General features: G+C 53.1%; 1 protein-coding gene across 1 annotated transcript in view; it reads right to left on the bottom strand.

Moving 5' to 3' along the window:
• The window catches only part of DNAH1 (dynein axonemal heavy chain 1), a gene marked incomplete at its 5' end in the record, with an annotated part of 81,988 nt that overhangs the window by 58,760 nt on the left and 11,170 nt on the right, over positions 1-12,058 (bottom strand). Inside the window, 9 exon segments of the mRNA XM_084269502.1 lie at positions 110-308; positions 1,721-1,876; positions 3,421-3,562; positions 5,091-5,173; positions 6,244-6,363; positions 6,956-7,181; positions 9,425-9,618; positions 10,370-10,520; positions 11,493-11,791. Coding sequence (XP_084125628.1) covers positions 110-308; positions 1,721-1,876; positions 3,421-3,562; positions 5,091-5,173; positions 6,244-6,363; positions 6,956-7,181; positions 9,425-9,618; positions 10,370-10,520; positions 11,493-11,791 — 1,570 coding nt within the window.

The raw sequence follows: 12,058 nt of genomic DNA, 5'->3' as shown, positions 1-12,058 counted from the left end.
GCATTTTCTCAGCTGGCTCTACTACACACACCACATCCATGTGACAGCCTGACAACCCAGTTCAGAGCCCACCCTGACGTGCCTCTGTTTCCCCAGACTGCACACCTACCTGGTGAATCCTTGAACTGCCTCACACACTTCTGCATTGTCTTAGCTGAGTCACTGACGTTCTTCTCTAGCTGCTCAGCCTCAATTTCCACGAGAGGATCGTTCATCCAGCTCTCATACCACCGTATCCAGTCTGACACTGTGGTCCAGAGATCATAGTGTGGTTGGACATCCTTAACCATCCTGGAGATCCCACTGTACTTTGGGAAGAGATACACAGGAAGCATAAGCAAGGAGTGTATTTTCTACTGTGTGACAGCTTGGATGTCAAAAGGCCAAAAAAGGCACAATTCTTTTTTAACCCTCAAGCAAGCAATGAGAAAATGTGTTCTTCAGGAGGGTGTATCAGACTTCTCCCCTCTGCCACAACATCCATTCCAAGGGAGAACCACCAGCAGAGCCAGGCTTTGCACAGCCAGGCTGAAGCACAGCCAGGAGAGGCTCTGACAGGCTGTCACAGCACTCTGACAGCCAGTGACAGCACACACTGCCCAGCACATCGCTACCTCCGTGGAGGAGAATCATAGAATCCCAGAATGGTCTGGATTGGAGGGGACCCCAAGGATCACAGGCAGGGCCACCAACCTCCAGGCCTGGAGCTACACAAGGTTGCCCAGGGCCCCATCCGACCTGGCCTTGAACACCCCCAGGGATGGGACACCCACCCCCTCTCTGGGCAGCCTGTTCCAGCCCCTCACCACTCTCTCTGGAAAGAACTTCCCCCTAATATCCAATTTAAACCTTCCCTCCTTCAGCTTTAATCCATCCCCCTTGTCCTGCCATTCTCTACCCTTTTAACAAGCTGATTCCCCTCCTGTTCCTCTGCTCCCTTCAGGGACTGGAAGGCTGCAGTGAGGTCCCCCCACAGCCTTCTCTTCTCCAGGCTGAACCAGCCCAGCTCCCTCAGCCTCTCTCCGTAGGGGATCTGCTCCAACCCTCTGATCACCTCCATGGCTCCTCTGACCCCTCTCCAACAGTCCCACATCTTTCTTGTACTGGGGCCCCAGCTCTGGACACAGGACTCCAGCTGGGGCCTCCTGAGGGCTGAGCAGAGAAGGACAATCCCCTCCCTGTCCCTGCTGCCATCACTCTGCTGATGATGCCCAGGATACCACTGGCCTTGCGAGCTGCAAGAGCCACTGCTGGCTCATGTCTGCTCAGCAGCCAGGTGAAGCTGGCCACACATGACAGCGATTCACTGGCAGCTGAACAGCACAAACCAGTGCTTGCCTTGGGAGAACATGCTCCCTGGGAGCCCAGCAGCCTGTGCACTGCTGCACAACCGCTCGTTCACACCTGTGTAACAGCCCTGCAGAAGCTGCTGCAGCTCCACTGCTGCTCCAGTTCCTCAACAAAACCCAGCTCTGCGTGTGGGCACCCAGTGCCTGTCACAGGAGTGGCAGGATCAGGCCCACAGACTGCCTCCCACGTTGGCTGGGGTCGGCTCTTCTGCAGCACAAGGGAGTGAAGGAGCCGTGCGGTCACTCTGCGTGACGGCAGAGCGGCTCATCGGAGAAACCAAAGGAGCCTGAAGGGCTCCTTCCTGAGGAGCCACATCCCATTATTTGCCCTGCCTGCCACCCAGGAGGCCCAACAAAGATTAGATACTTACATTAGTAACTTTAATCCCAAAGATTCTTTCCCTGTTGTTGTAGAGAATTCCCAAACTCTGGAGCTCCTTCAGCTGCTTCCTGACCTCCCTCACTTTGTCAGCCAACTCATGAGCTTGGTTAACGTCTGTCTGGATGGACAATCCAGCCACAACCAGCTGGAGGAGAAAAGGCAGGTGTGAGGTGTGCCTCTGGAGATCTCAGTGTGCTCTTTGGTATATTCAAAGGCACCATTTGTGTGCTCACAATTCCACCTTCCCCAACCCAAGCCCGTTTCTGTTTAAGACCACAAACACAAGTGGGGAAGATAAGTGATAAACGCTGGTCAGGTGGTTGAAAAGGCAAATCCAAAGCCTGGCTGCTTTTTGTCTGTGTGACAACCATTAACCCCTGAGGGGCAGGAGCAGTAACACCGTGCCCAAATTTCTTGCTACTGAATTTATACTGTCATTAGTGGCAGAATCAATGAAGGGAGAACGACAGCTCTATACGTCACTCAATTACTTTCCAAGAATTAACACCACATGCCCAGAGCTCTCTAATAACTTCTGGTTTCTTGGGCTGTTTGCTTTGGGGTTTGGGTTTTGTTAAATCCAGTGTTGGGGCAGTAGTTTTGTGAGGCTGTTTTCAAGATAACAGGGGTCACTGTGTACAGCCCACGGTGGCATTTATAAAAGTCTATTTAAGAGTTTCTGGTGAAAAACCACAATTCAGACATTGTCAGCAGGAACCAGAGGTAAGCTCAGTTCCAAACCTCCTCTACTGTTCAGGGTTTCTCACCAAGTCCCATGGCTGGATGCTGTGGCAGCACATCATAGGCGATCCCTGCGGGGAACTGAGCACCCATGAACGACAAAGGAGCTGCAGGGGCTGCTGGAGCACCGGGAATCGGAACACTGCACTCCCATGAACACCCTCCCAGGGATCCATAGAATCCCAGACTGGTCTGGGTTGGAAGGGACCCCAAGGATCACAGAGCTCCAACCCCCCCTGCCACAGGCAGGGACACCAACCTCCGGGCCTGGAGCTACACAAGGTTGCCCAGGGCCCCAGCCAACCTGGCCTTGAACACCTCCAGGGATGGGGCACCCACCCCCTCTCTGAGCAGCCTGTTCCAGCCCCTCACCATTCTCCCTGGAAAGAACTTTCCCCTAATATCTAATTTAACCCTTCCCTCCTTTAGCTTTAATCCATCCCCCTTGTCCTGCCATTATCTACCCTTTTAAAAATCTGATTCCCTCCTGTTTCTCTGCTCCCTTCAGGGACTGGGAGGCTGCAATGAGGTCCCCCCACAGCCTTCTCTTCTCCAGGCTGAACCAGCCCAGCTCCCTCAGCCTCTCTCCATAGGGGAGCTGCTCCAGCTCTCTGATCATCTTCATGGCTTCTCTGACACCTCTCCAAGAGTCCCGCATCTTTCTTGTCCTGGGGGCCCCAGATCAGGCCCCAGATCTGGAACAGTGGGTGTTTCTGCAGAGAGCCCTGTCTTTCACAGAAAAATTCAACTTCTACTCAAAACCCCAACTTCCAATAAAAACCAAAGGGGGTTGGGGAGTGGCACAGTTTGATAATTTTGGCCTCCACAATACACTGACCTAAAAACCCATCCAGCTAAAACCTCATCTGGAGGTTTCCCACCTGGCTGACCGCAGGAACCTCAAGGTCCCTGTCTCTGGAGAGTTTATTATTGTCAGGGGCTTAATACCTGCATTTCTTCCAACTTGTCTTGAAAGCCACTCTGATCCATGGCCTGGATCTTGCGAAATCTGCTTTCCTCCTCCAGGTGCTGGAGCTGAACAGCCTCAGTTTGTAGAGTGATTTTCAGTGGCCAGTAACTTGCAGCCCACCTGCACGACGTAGAGACAAACAAAAGCCCAACAAGGCAAAAAACAAAGAGGAGAGAGAAACTGTTTGAGCCTATGTTTGACATGCTGAAAAGAACAGAAGGAGAAAGCCAACTCCCACCAGACAAGGAAGCTTTACGACCACAGAAACACATGCAGTTTCCACACCAGATGCCCTCCACCCCATCTCTCCTTGCAGATCCACCGTCCTCCTGCCCAGCCACACAAGTGGTGAGGGCTGGGGAGGAGTGCCTTTTTAAATGAACAGATCCAGGGCTGAGGAGGAGTGCCTTTTTAAATGAACAGATCCAGGGCTGGGGAGGAGTGCCCTTTTAAATGAAACAGATCCAGTGCGTTGCTGGAAAGCCAGGAGACAGCAAGCCAGCAGCTGGAACCAGGGGGAAGGTCTGGCTGTGAACATGTCTACAAGGAACTAGAAAAAACAGAGCCAGAGCCTGGTGGCTTTTCAGGGCTCCTGGAAGAGCCAGCCTGCTGTGAAGGCTGTGAGGGGTAACCCCGACGGAGCGGAGCCCCGGCAGCGAGGCTGCTGCCGAGTACCCGAGGAGCGCAGTGCAGGCACAGGGAAGGCTGCACAAAGTGGCTGCTCACCCCAAGACAGGGATTGTGGCTTCTGCCCAGCCATAGCCCACCCATTCCTTCATTCAGCTTGTGCACGATGCCAGATCCAAGCTTTGCAGCATTACCCTGGAGATCACACCCCTCCCAGGCTGGGCATGGGCCCATCTACAGCTTTCCGGTATGTGCCCACGTCTGGCCAGTGCCACTCAGCTACCTCTGTGCTGAGCTGTCCTGCAGCTGAGCCCATTTCCTGCAGCTTCTCTGGGGGTTTTCAGGTTTTCTTTTGATTTGTTGTTGTGGGGTTTGTGTGTGTTTGTTTTCCCTGAGCATCCCACGTTTCCAGCTCCAGAAACACCCTGCAGACTCGCTCGGTCGCAGACACCCTGGACCAAGTCCATGTCCTGGGAGAGCTGCCTCCAGGGCTGAGCTGGCTTTAGGAGCTGTGTAGCTGTTTGTGAACTGACTCTGCTAAGGGGGTCTTATCTAGGCCAGGCCTATCTGAATAAACCAGCCAAAGATAAAACTACAAGAAAACACGTGGAAAAGAAATGCAGTAATACTACAGGGTTCATACTCCTTCTCAGCCCCAACAAAGCCCCTGGGAGTGTTCCTTCCTACACCTCCCTACCTCAGAAGTGTTCATTCAGCTTCAGACACAGACTAAACTGTGCACTTTGAGACCCTGCAAGTGTCTCAAAAAGACCAAGAGAAAAGTGCTTTCATTGGTTAAACAGGTGAACAGCTGCCAGCTTGCCTTGCCCCAGGCTGTAAGGCAGTGTGAACCCACACTTCTCTAAAAACTTCCTTTCAGGAGTTCAGTGCTCATACAGCCTGAGAGGCACTCAAAGGTTCTGCTGGAGCCCTTGATAGACACACAGCCCCTGAAGCACTGAGAATGGTAACTGCTGCAAAGTGTCCCACTTTGACAGTGGGAGAAATGCCTTGTGCTCACTTGTCACTGAAATCTTCTTCACTAAGATTGTACAGGAATTCCTCCATGACCATGTAATCTTCCATGACTTCACGAATCAGTTCCTGCCCAGGGAGAGACAAAAAGACAAAACCCAGACGCCTTTAGACCATCCTGTTCCCAACCCTCCAGTGTATTCCTCATTTCCATGAGGTGCCTCTGAAGGGTGTTAGTCACACAAGCCTAATGTGCTGCATGCTGCTTTTCTGGTGTGTGAACAGTGGGAGTGGATTTACAACCCCTTGTGCCAACGACCGTGCAGTCATCACCCTCTGCTCTATAGGAATGAAAAGTGAGACCCAGTGGATAAAGGGCTAGACAGAAATGGAGAGGTCTGGGTTATCCTCCAGGCTCTTTCCTCAGCAGGGACCAGTCAAGCTTACAACCTGATGCCCTGCCTCCCCATTTGTTCAGCTGGGAGAACTCCTAGACTTCAAGTAGCTCTGAAAGGACTCGGCACTAGAAAGTCCTAGTAGGAGAGTTCTGTTAACAACAGTTGGAGCATTTAGGAGCAGAAATATCTTAGAATCATAGAATCCCAGACTGGTCTGGGTTGGAAGGGACCCCAAGGATCACAGAGCTCCAACCCCCCTGCCACAGGCAGGGACACCAACCTCCAGGCCTGGAGCTACACAAGGTTGCCCAGGGACCCATCCAACCTGGCCCTGAACACCTCCAGGGATGGGGCATCCACAGCCTCTCTGGGCAGCCTGTTCCAGCCCCTCACCACTCCCTCTGTAAAGAACTTCCCCCTAATAGCTAATTGAAACCTTCCTTCCTTTAGCTTTAATAATAAATCTTCTTGAAAACAACATTTCACTTCTGAGGAGACAGCTGTTCAGTACATGAATGCAGAAGAGAACGTGAAGGTAGCAAAAGCATATGTCAAGTCTTTCAGGCAAGATATGTAACAGGTATTTGGTTTCACACAGGTATTGAAATTCTTCCCACGTGTATTTCAAAATACAAACCTTAGGAATTAGAGAGATGCAAAGCCAGGAATCTTATGGCATTGCATGCATAGGTAGCCAAGAAAAAAACCTGGAGTCCTGCTTCAAGACACCACCCACTGCACTGAGAAGTGGCCTCTCCCCTTCCCTTGGTGTCCCCTGCCCATCAGGGGAGCTGGTGGTACCTCCTGCACAGCCAGCTGCGCCGGGACTCCCTGCAGCCACTCCCGCAGCTCCGCCAGCTCCTCGATGCTCGCTGGTTTCTCATGCATTCTGCAGCTGACAGCGTCGTACTCGGCACAGATCTGCAGGGCACAGCGGAGAAAAGGCCCTTAACTGCCAGCAGGCAAAGGGAAAAGCTGCCATGACCCACCCACTTCCCACTCTGAAGGTGGCCTGAAGTGATGGGTGCGCTGCCCCCTTCTGTCCTTTTCCTTCCACCGTCGTTCTGCCTCCACCTGATTTGAGCTCCGAGGGAATGAGACTGCCAGCCTGAGGTGTGGAGTTGAAATGATGACAGGAGCAGCTAGACAACCCTCTGGCAGATGCTATTCTCTATATTCCAGTTACCTCAGAGGAAGCAGAAGGACCTTCTAGTTGTCTGGTTTCAATCCACCAACTTGTTTTCATAAGGTGGCAGGGTCTTGAAGAGTTTCACCTCAAGAGATACAGCTTTCAGAGCCATCATTATTAGGTATACTTAACACCTGATTTGGTTGAGGCCACACATCTCCCCTCCAGCATTCTATAAAGCAATCCCTCCATGCCATCTTCAAACTCTTCCCACCAGCGTGGCCTCAGCTGCTGCTGTTTGGCCATTTCACATACACAGCGGATGCTGAAGCAGGAGGACAAGACACAACACCCACAGATCACCTACTGAGCCAGGTAACTCACCTTCTGCACCCTCAGATGGAGGTTTTTAGCCAGTATGTCCAGCAGGGAAGTGGCAAGGGCTTTGTGTTTTTCAGACAGCTTTTGCTTAACACCTTCTACGCTGACGTGGAAGGGACCGATGACAATAGAACCAGGCAGAGCATTGGCCAGGTTCTCCTTTGCAGACAAGTGTGTGTTTACTATGCTCCTCACCTCCTGGGCTGGTGGGCACTGCTCTTCATAGTCCCTGTGAATAAAAACCACCAGCAAAACAGGGTAACATAAACCTTACGATTCTCTGAGCATCCAGACTGCTTGTAGGACGTACAGACGTGTCTGCCCAAAGGACCAAGCCATACCATTAATAAAGAGTGTGATTACCATCATTAAAACATGCATTGTTTGAAGGTGTACTGCACTCTGCAAGCACAAACCCAGAGAGTAACAGACCCCTATAGACCTCACAACCAAAGACAGGCCTGTGCAAGAAGCGAGGGGTGTTTGTATCACAGCCAAGGACAAGAGCAGGAGCTGGAACCCAGCAAAGGCACTGCAGCAGCACAGACACCCCATACAAAGCCTGGCTGTTTGGGTGACCAGCCTGCACTGGAGGCTCTGCTTCAGCATCTGCACTGCCATGCTCACCAGCACCAGGGCTGCCTGTGCCTTCCTGCACTGCAGCTACCCCCATAGCAGCGTAGACAGGCCCCCAGTTCCAAAAGATGCCTACAGAAGTAGACATGGAACTGGTATGTAGCTGAGGAGCGTTACTGGGGAGTAAGGGGAGGGACAGACTCCAGCCTACAGCAGGTTTTAGAGCACAACAGGCGTGGAGTGAGGTAAGAGCACAAAATATTTTAGCTGTGGAAAAGGAGCAGAAGAAAGAGATGAAAGAGGGAGGAAGATTGGAGGGGGTTCAAAGGAGCCACAAAGACGAAGCAGCTCCCCTATGGAGAGAGGCTGAGGGAGCTGGGCTGGTTCAGCCTGGAGAAGAGAAGGCTGTGGGGGGACCTCATTGCAGCCTTCCAGTCCCTGAAGGGAGCAGAGGAACAGGAGGGGAATCAGCTTGTTAAAAGGGTGGATAATGGCAGGACAAGGGGGATGGATTAAAACTAAAGGAGGGAAGGTTTAAATTAGATATTAGGGGGAAGTTCTTTCCAGAGAGAGTGGTGAGGGGCTGGAACAGGCTGCCCAGAGAGGGGTGGGTGCCCCATCCCTGGGGGTGTTCAGGGCCAGGTTGGATGGGGCCCTGGGCAACCTTGTGTAGCTCCAGGCCTGGAGGTTGGTGTCCCTGCTTGTGGCAGGGGGTTGGAGCTCTGTGACCCTTGGGGTCCCTTCCAACCCAGACCAGTCTGGGATTCTGTGATTCTATGAAGGCAAGAGGAGAGGAAAAGGCAAAACGAGAGCACGGTGTGAACAGGGCAAGATGGGGAGGCACCCTGTGCCCTGCAGCACGTTCTGTGAAGAGACAGGAATTTATAATGGGATTCATGCCACTGTTTGGAGAGAACCTGAGGCCTACAAAGGAGACCATTACAGTAACAGAGGCTGAAGGACAGCATGGGTGCAAAGAGTTTTGGCAGAGAAAACCACAGGTCTGAAACAAAAGAAAACATCCCCTTCCAGAGTGTTACAGGCCTGAGCAGAGCTATTTGAAGGAGGTCAGAGTCAAGGATGCTAATTGGATTGTCAAATAGGATGAGTCATTTTTTGGGCCATTAATATCTCCAGTTGCACGTACAAACACAACAGGAATGTGGCTGCTGTCAGAGGCAGGAAGAAATTCTCACTGCCACCACCAATGTCCTCCAAAGCCCAGACCACTGCCTGTGGCTGAAGGCTGCCTCTGACAGATGCCTCAACTCACATCCGAGGCACATTTGTCATCTCAGAATCACACAAGGTTGGAAAAGACCTTTAAGATCATCAAGTCCAACCATTCCTGTCCTAAGCTAAACCAGATCCCTGAGCACCTCATCTACCCTTTTTTAAACAGCCAGGTAAGGGGACTCAGCCCCTCCCTGGGCAGCCTGTGCCACAGCCCCACAACTCTGACAGGGAAGAACTTTGCCCTCCCATCTGCTCTGACCCTGCCCTGGGGCAGCTTGAGCTCATTGCCCCTTGTCCCATCTCCTGTCCCCTGGCTGAAGAGACCATCGCCCACCTCTCTGCACCCTCCTGGCAGGGCAGTGGAGGTGGGGAGAAGGTCTCCCCTCAGCCTCCTCTTCTCCAGGCTCAATACCCCCAGCTCCCTCAGCTGCTCCTCAGAGGATTTGCCCTCCAGCCCCTTCCCCAGCCTGGTTGCCCTTCTCTGGACTCACTCCAGGACCTCCATGTCCTTCTGATGGTGAGGAGCCCAGAACTGGACCCAGCACTCGGGGTGCAGCCTCACCAACGCCCAGTACAATGCTGAGTCTCACAGCAGGTCCCGTGCACTCACACCTATCCAGACAGCAGCTGCTGAAGGGGCTTGGGTCAGAGGTGCCTTACCGCAGGAAGTACTGGATGTCGTTGTTGTTTAGCTCTAAGAACTTCCAGTATCTCTTGGCGTAGGCTTGGAGAGGGATCCGCGCCTTCCCAAGGGCGAACCGCAGCACCTCACGTGCTTCTTCCACTTCTGGCTCGTGCAAGCCCACCGAGTCCAGCAAGGGCGTGCCTGGGATAGGGATGTTCTCCAACACATACTGGAAGAGAAAGGAGAGAGGTCTTTCAGGACTAGCAGAGCTCACCGTGACCCTCAGGACAGGGGCAAGACAATCAGTGGCACCTTTGGGAAGTCACGCTGTCCACCTTTGTACGTTGTGTCAGGAGTTGTTTTAGCAGCTTTACGTTACCCCCCACAAAGGGGAAGGATCTGGGGAGATGCACAGGTCTGGGACAGGGGCAGGCAGAAGGACACAGATGCAGAAGAGCTCTGCACCAGACTGAGGGCACTGGGAAAGGTGTTGTTTGCTTTACCAGTCTGCTTTTACCAGCTGCCTTCTGCTTAGGGCAGCCAGGCCACTTAGGGATGTCTGCAGAGCCCTGCAGAGACAGCAGCCACACCACACACCTACAGCACTGGGGAGCTCAAAGAAACCCTGGCACCCAGGGTCACACACAGACTGGTTCAGCTGGGCTCCCAACTGCCCTCCCAGTGCAGCTCAGGGTGCCTATGGCAAGCTGAGGGGACTCCCAGATCAGTTCAGCTGGACTCCCAACTGCTCCCCCAGTGCAGTTCAGGGTGCCTATGCCAAGCTGAGGGGACTCCCAGATCAGTTCAGCTGGGCTCCCAGCTGCCCCCCCAGTGCAGCTCAGGGTGCCTATGCCAAGCTGAGGGGACTCCCAGATCAGTTCAGCTGGGCTCCCAGCTGCCCCCCCAGTGCAGCTCAGGGTGCCTATGCCAAGCTGAGGAGACCTGCACGGTTCTGGCACTGCTGGGGCAGACATGCTCACCTTCTCCAGCTGTGGGACAGTGTGAGTCACCAGGATCCCCTCATTGAGCAGAGAAAGGAGGGACTCCTCAAAGGTTTCCACAGAGGGGCTGAAGCCCACACCACTGCTGCCCAGCACCAGCTCTGTGACAAAGAGTGGGTTGCTTTGCGGCCTGCAGTGGGAGGAGAGGAGAAGGATCAGGGATGCTCTCTGAGGCAGCAGCACACGTCTGTATCACTCTGTATCACTCTAGTGCTCAAAGCAAAATGCTCACTGGGCAGAAAGGGAAGCAGAGGAGGGGAGGGCTGTCCCCTGCAGATGAAGGTGTGAAACATGGAGTTCTGACATTACCAGTAATGACACTGAGACCTTTTGCCTATCACAGGTGAAGGAAGCGGCAATCCCAACGTGCCAAGACCCACAGAAGTCAGAACATTATGTGGAGCATTTGAGGTGCTGCACAGAGAAATTGCATCTGCTCTTCAAACCAGGCAGTCAGCACCTCTAATACAACCTCAAACCACACCTTCCAGCAGTTACGCTCAGCACATCCCTCCCTCGTGTGTCACAAGCGTGGCTCAGGACCAGGTGAAGCCCACTGATGTCAATGGAAAAGGTCTTTTCCAAACCTTCCTTTTTTAATGCCATGAAGACAGGGATCCTTAACCTCAACAGGAGAAAATTCTAGCCATGGCGACAACCTGATTCTTGTATCCCTCAGGAGATCCCAGGGAGATCCTGCTCTGGAGTTTTAACCCAAGAATGGCATTAGGCAGCCATGCTTAATGGTATTCTTCTTGCCCCCCAGAAAAAAGCCAGCAGCCATGTCTTGCTCCCTAGAGAATGCTGGAATCAGCTGATCTTTAGAACAGTGTGTCAAAGCAGCAGACCTTGGTTCTGCCTCAGATCACCACCAGCAACCTAAAATCTGCACTAACAGTGCAGCCGGCTCTGTGACATTCTTCCAGACCCAGGGTAACGTGTCAGGCTGAGGACTGAGGGGAAAACAGCCCAGCCTGAAGCCCCCACACAGAGCAAAGGCTGCTTGTAAAGGCAGCGGTGAGAGGCGACCCCATACTTGCATACACACACACACACACACACACACACACAAACACATCCTGTTTTCCTCTCCTTTCCTTACCTGTAGGGACTGCTGGTGAGGTCATCTCCCCATTCCATGTCCTCTGAGCAATTCAGGATGCCATGGCAAGCCTCCAGCAAAAGCTGGGTGAAGCCAGTCAGCGAGCTCTGGACCAGATAGCGCACAGAGTCCTGCAGGATGAACCTGATGCGCTTCATCAGCTTGTGCAGCTTGGACGCCTGGTAGACATCCCAGTGGCTCTGCTCCAGGCTGTACACGCCTTTGTCTCCATCTCTCAGGTTGCTCTTCACTGCAGCCTTTAGAGCATTGATCCAAGTGTCCTTGAGAAACACCTGAACCTAGGGGAAGCAGCAGAGCAAGCTGTGTGATCCCCCAAGGGCGGTGGGAAAGCAGTACAGTGCTGGTGCTACTTGGGACTGCAGGGCCTTCCTCTGCTCTCAGAGCAGTGGCAGCTGGGCAGTAGCTCCCAAACCCATGGCACCTACACCCGGCCATACATCTCCCTCACTGAGAAAAGGCCCACAAAAAAAGCCCCTGCAATGAAAAAGCAGGATTGTTCTACCCTTCCTGTTTCTACAGGGTGTTCTCTTTTAGCTCTCTCCACA

Source organism: Gallinula chloropus, assembly GCF_964237585.1.
Source record: "Gallinula chloropus genome assembly, chromosome: 12".
NCBI classification, from domain to species: domain Eukaryota; kingdom Metazoa; phylum Chordata; class Aves; order Gruiformes; family Rallidae; genus Gallinula; species Gallinula chloropus.
The sequence above is the reverse complement of the archived record's forward strand: the minus strand, read 5'-3'. Positions and strand labels throughout refer to the sequence as shown.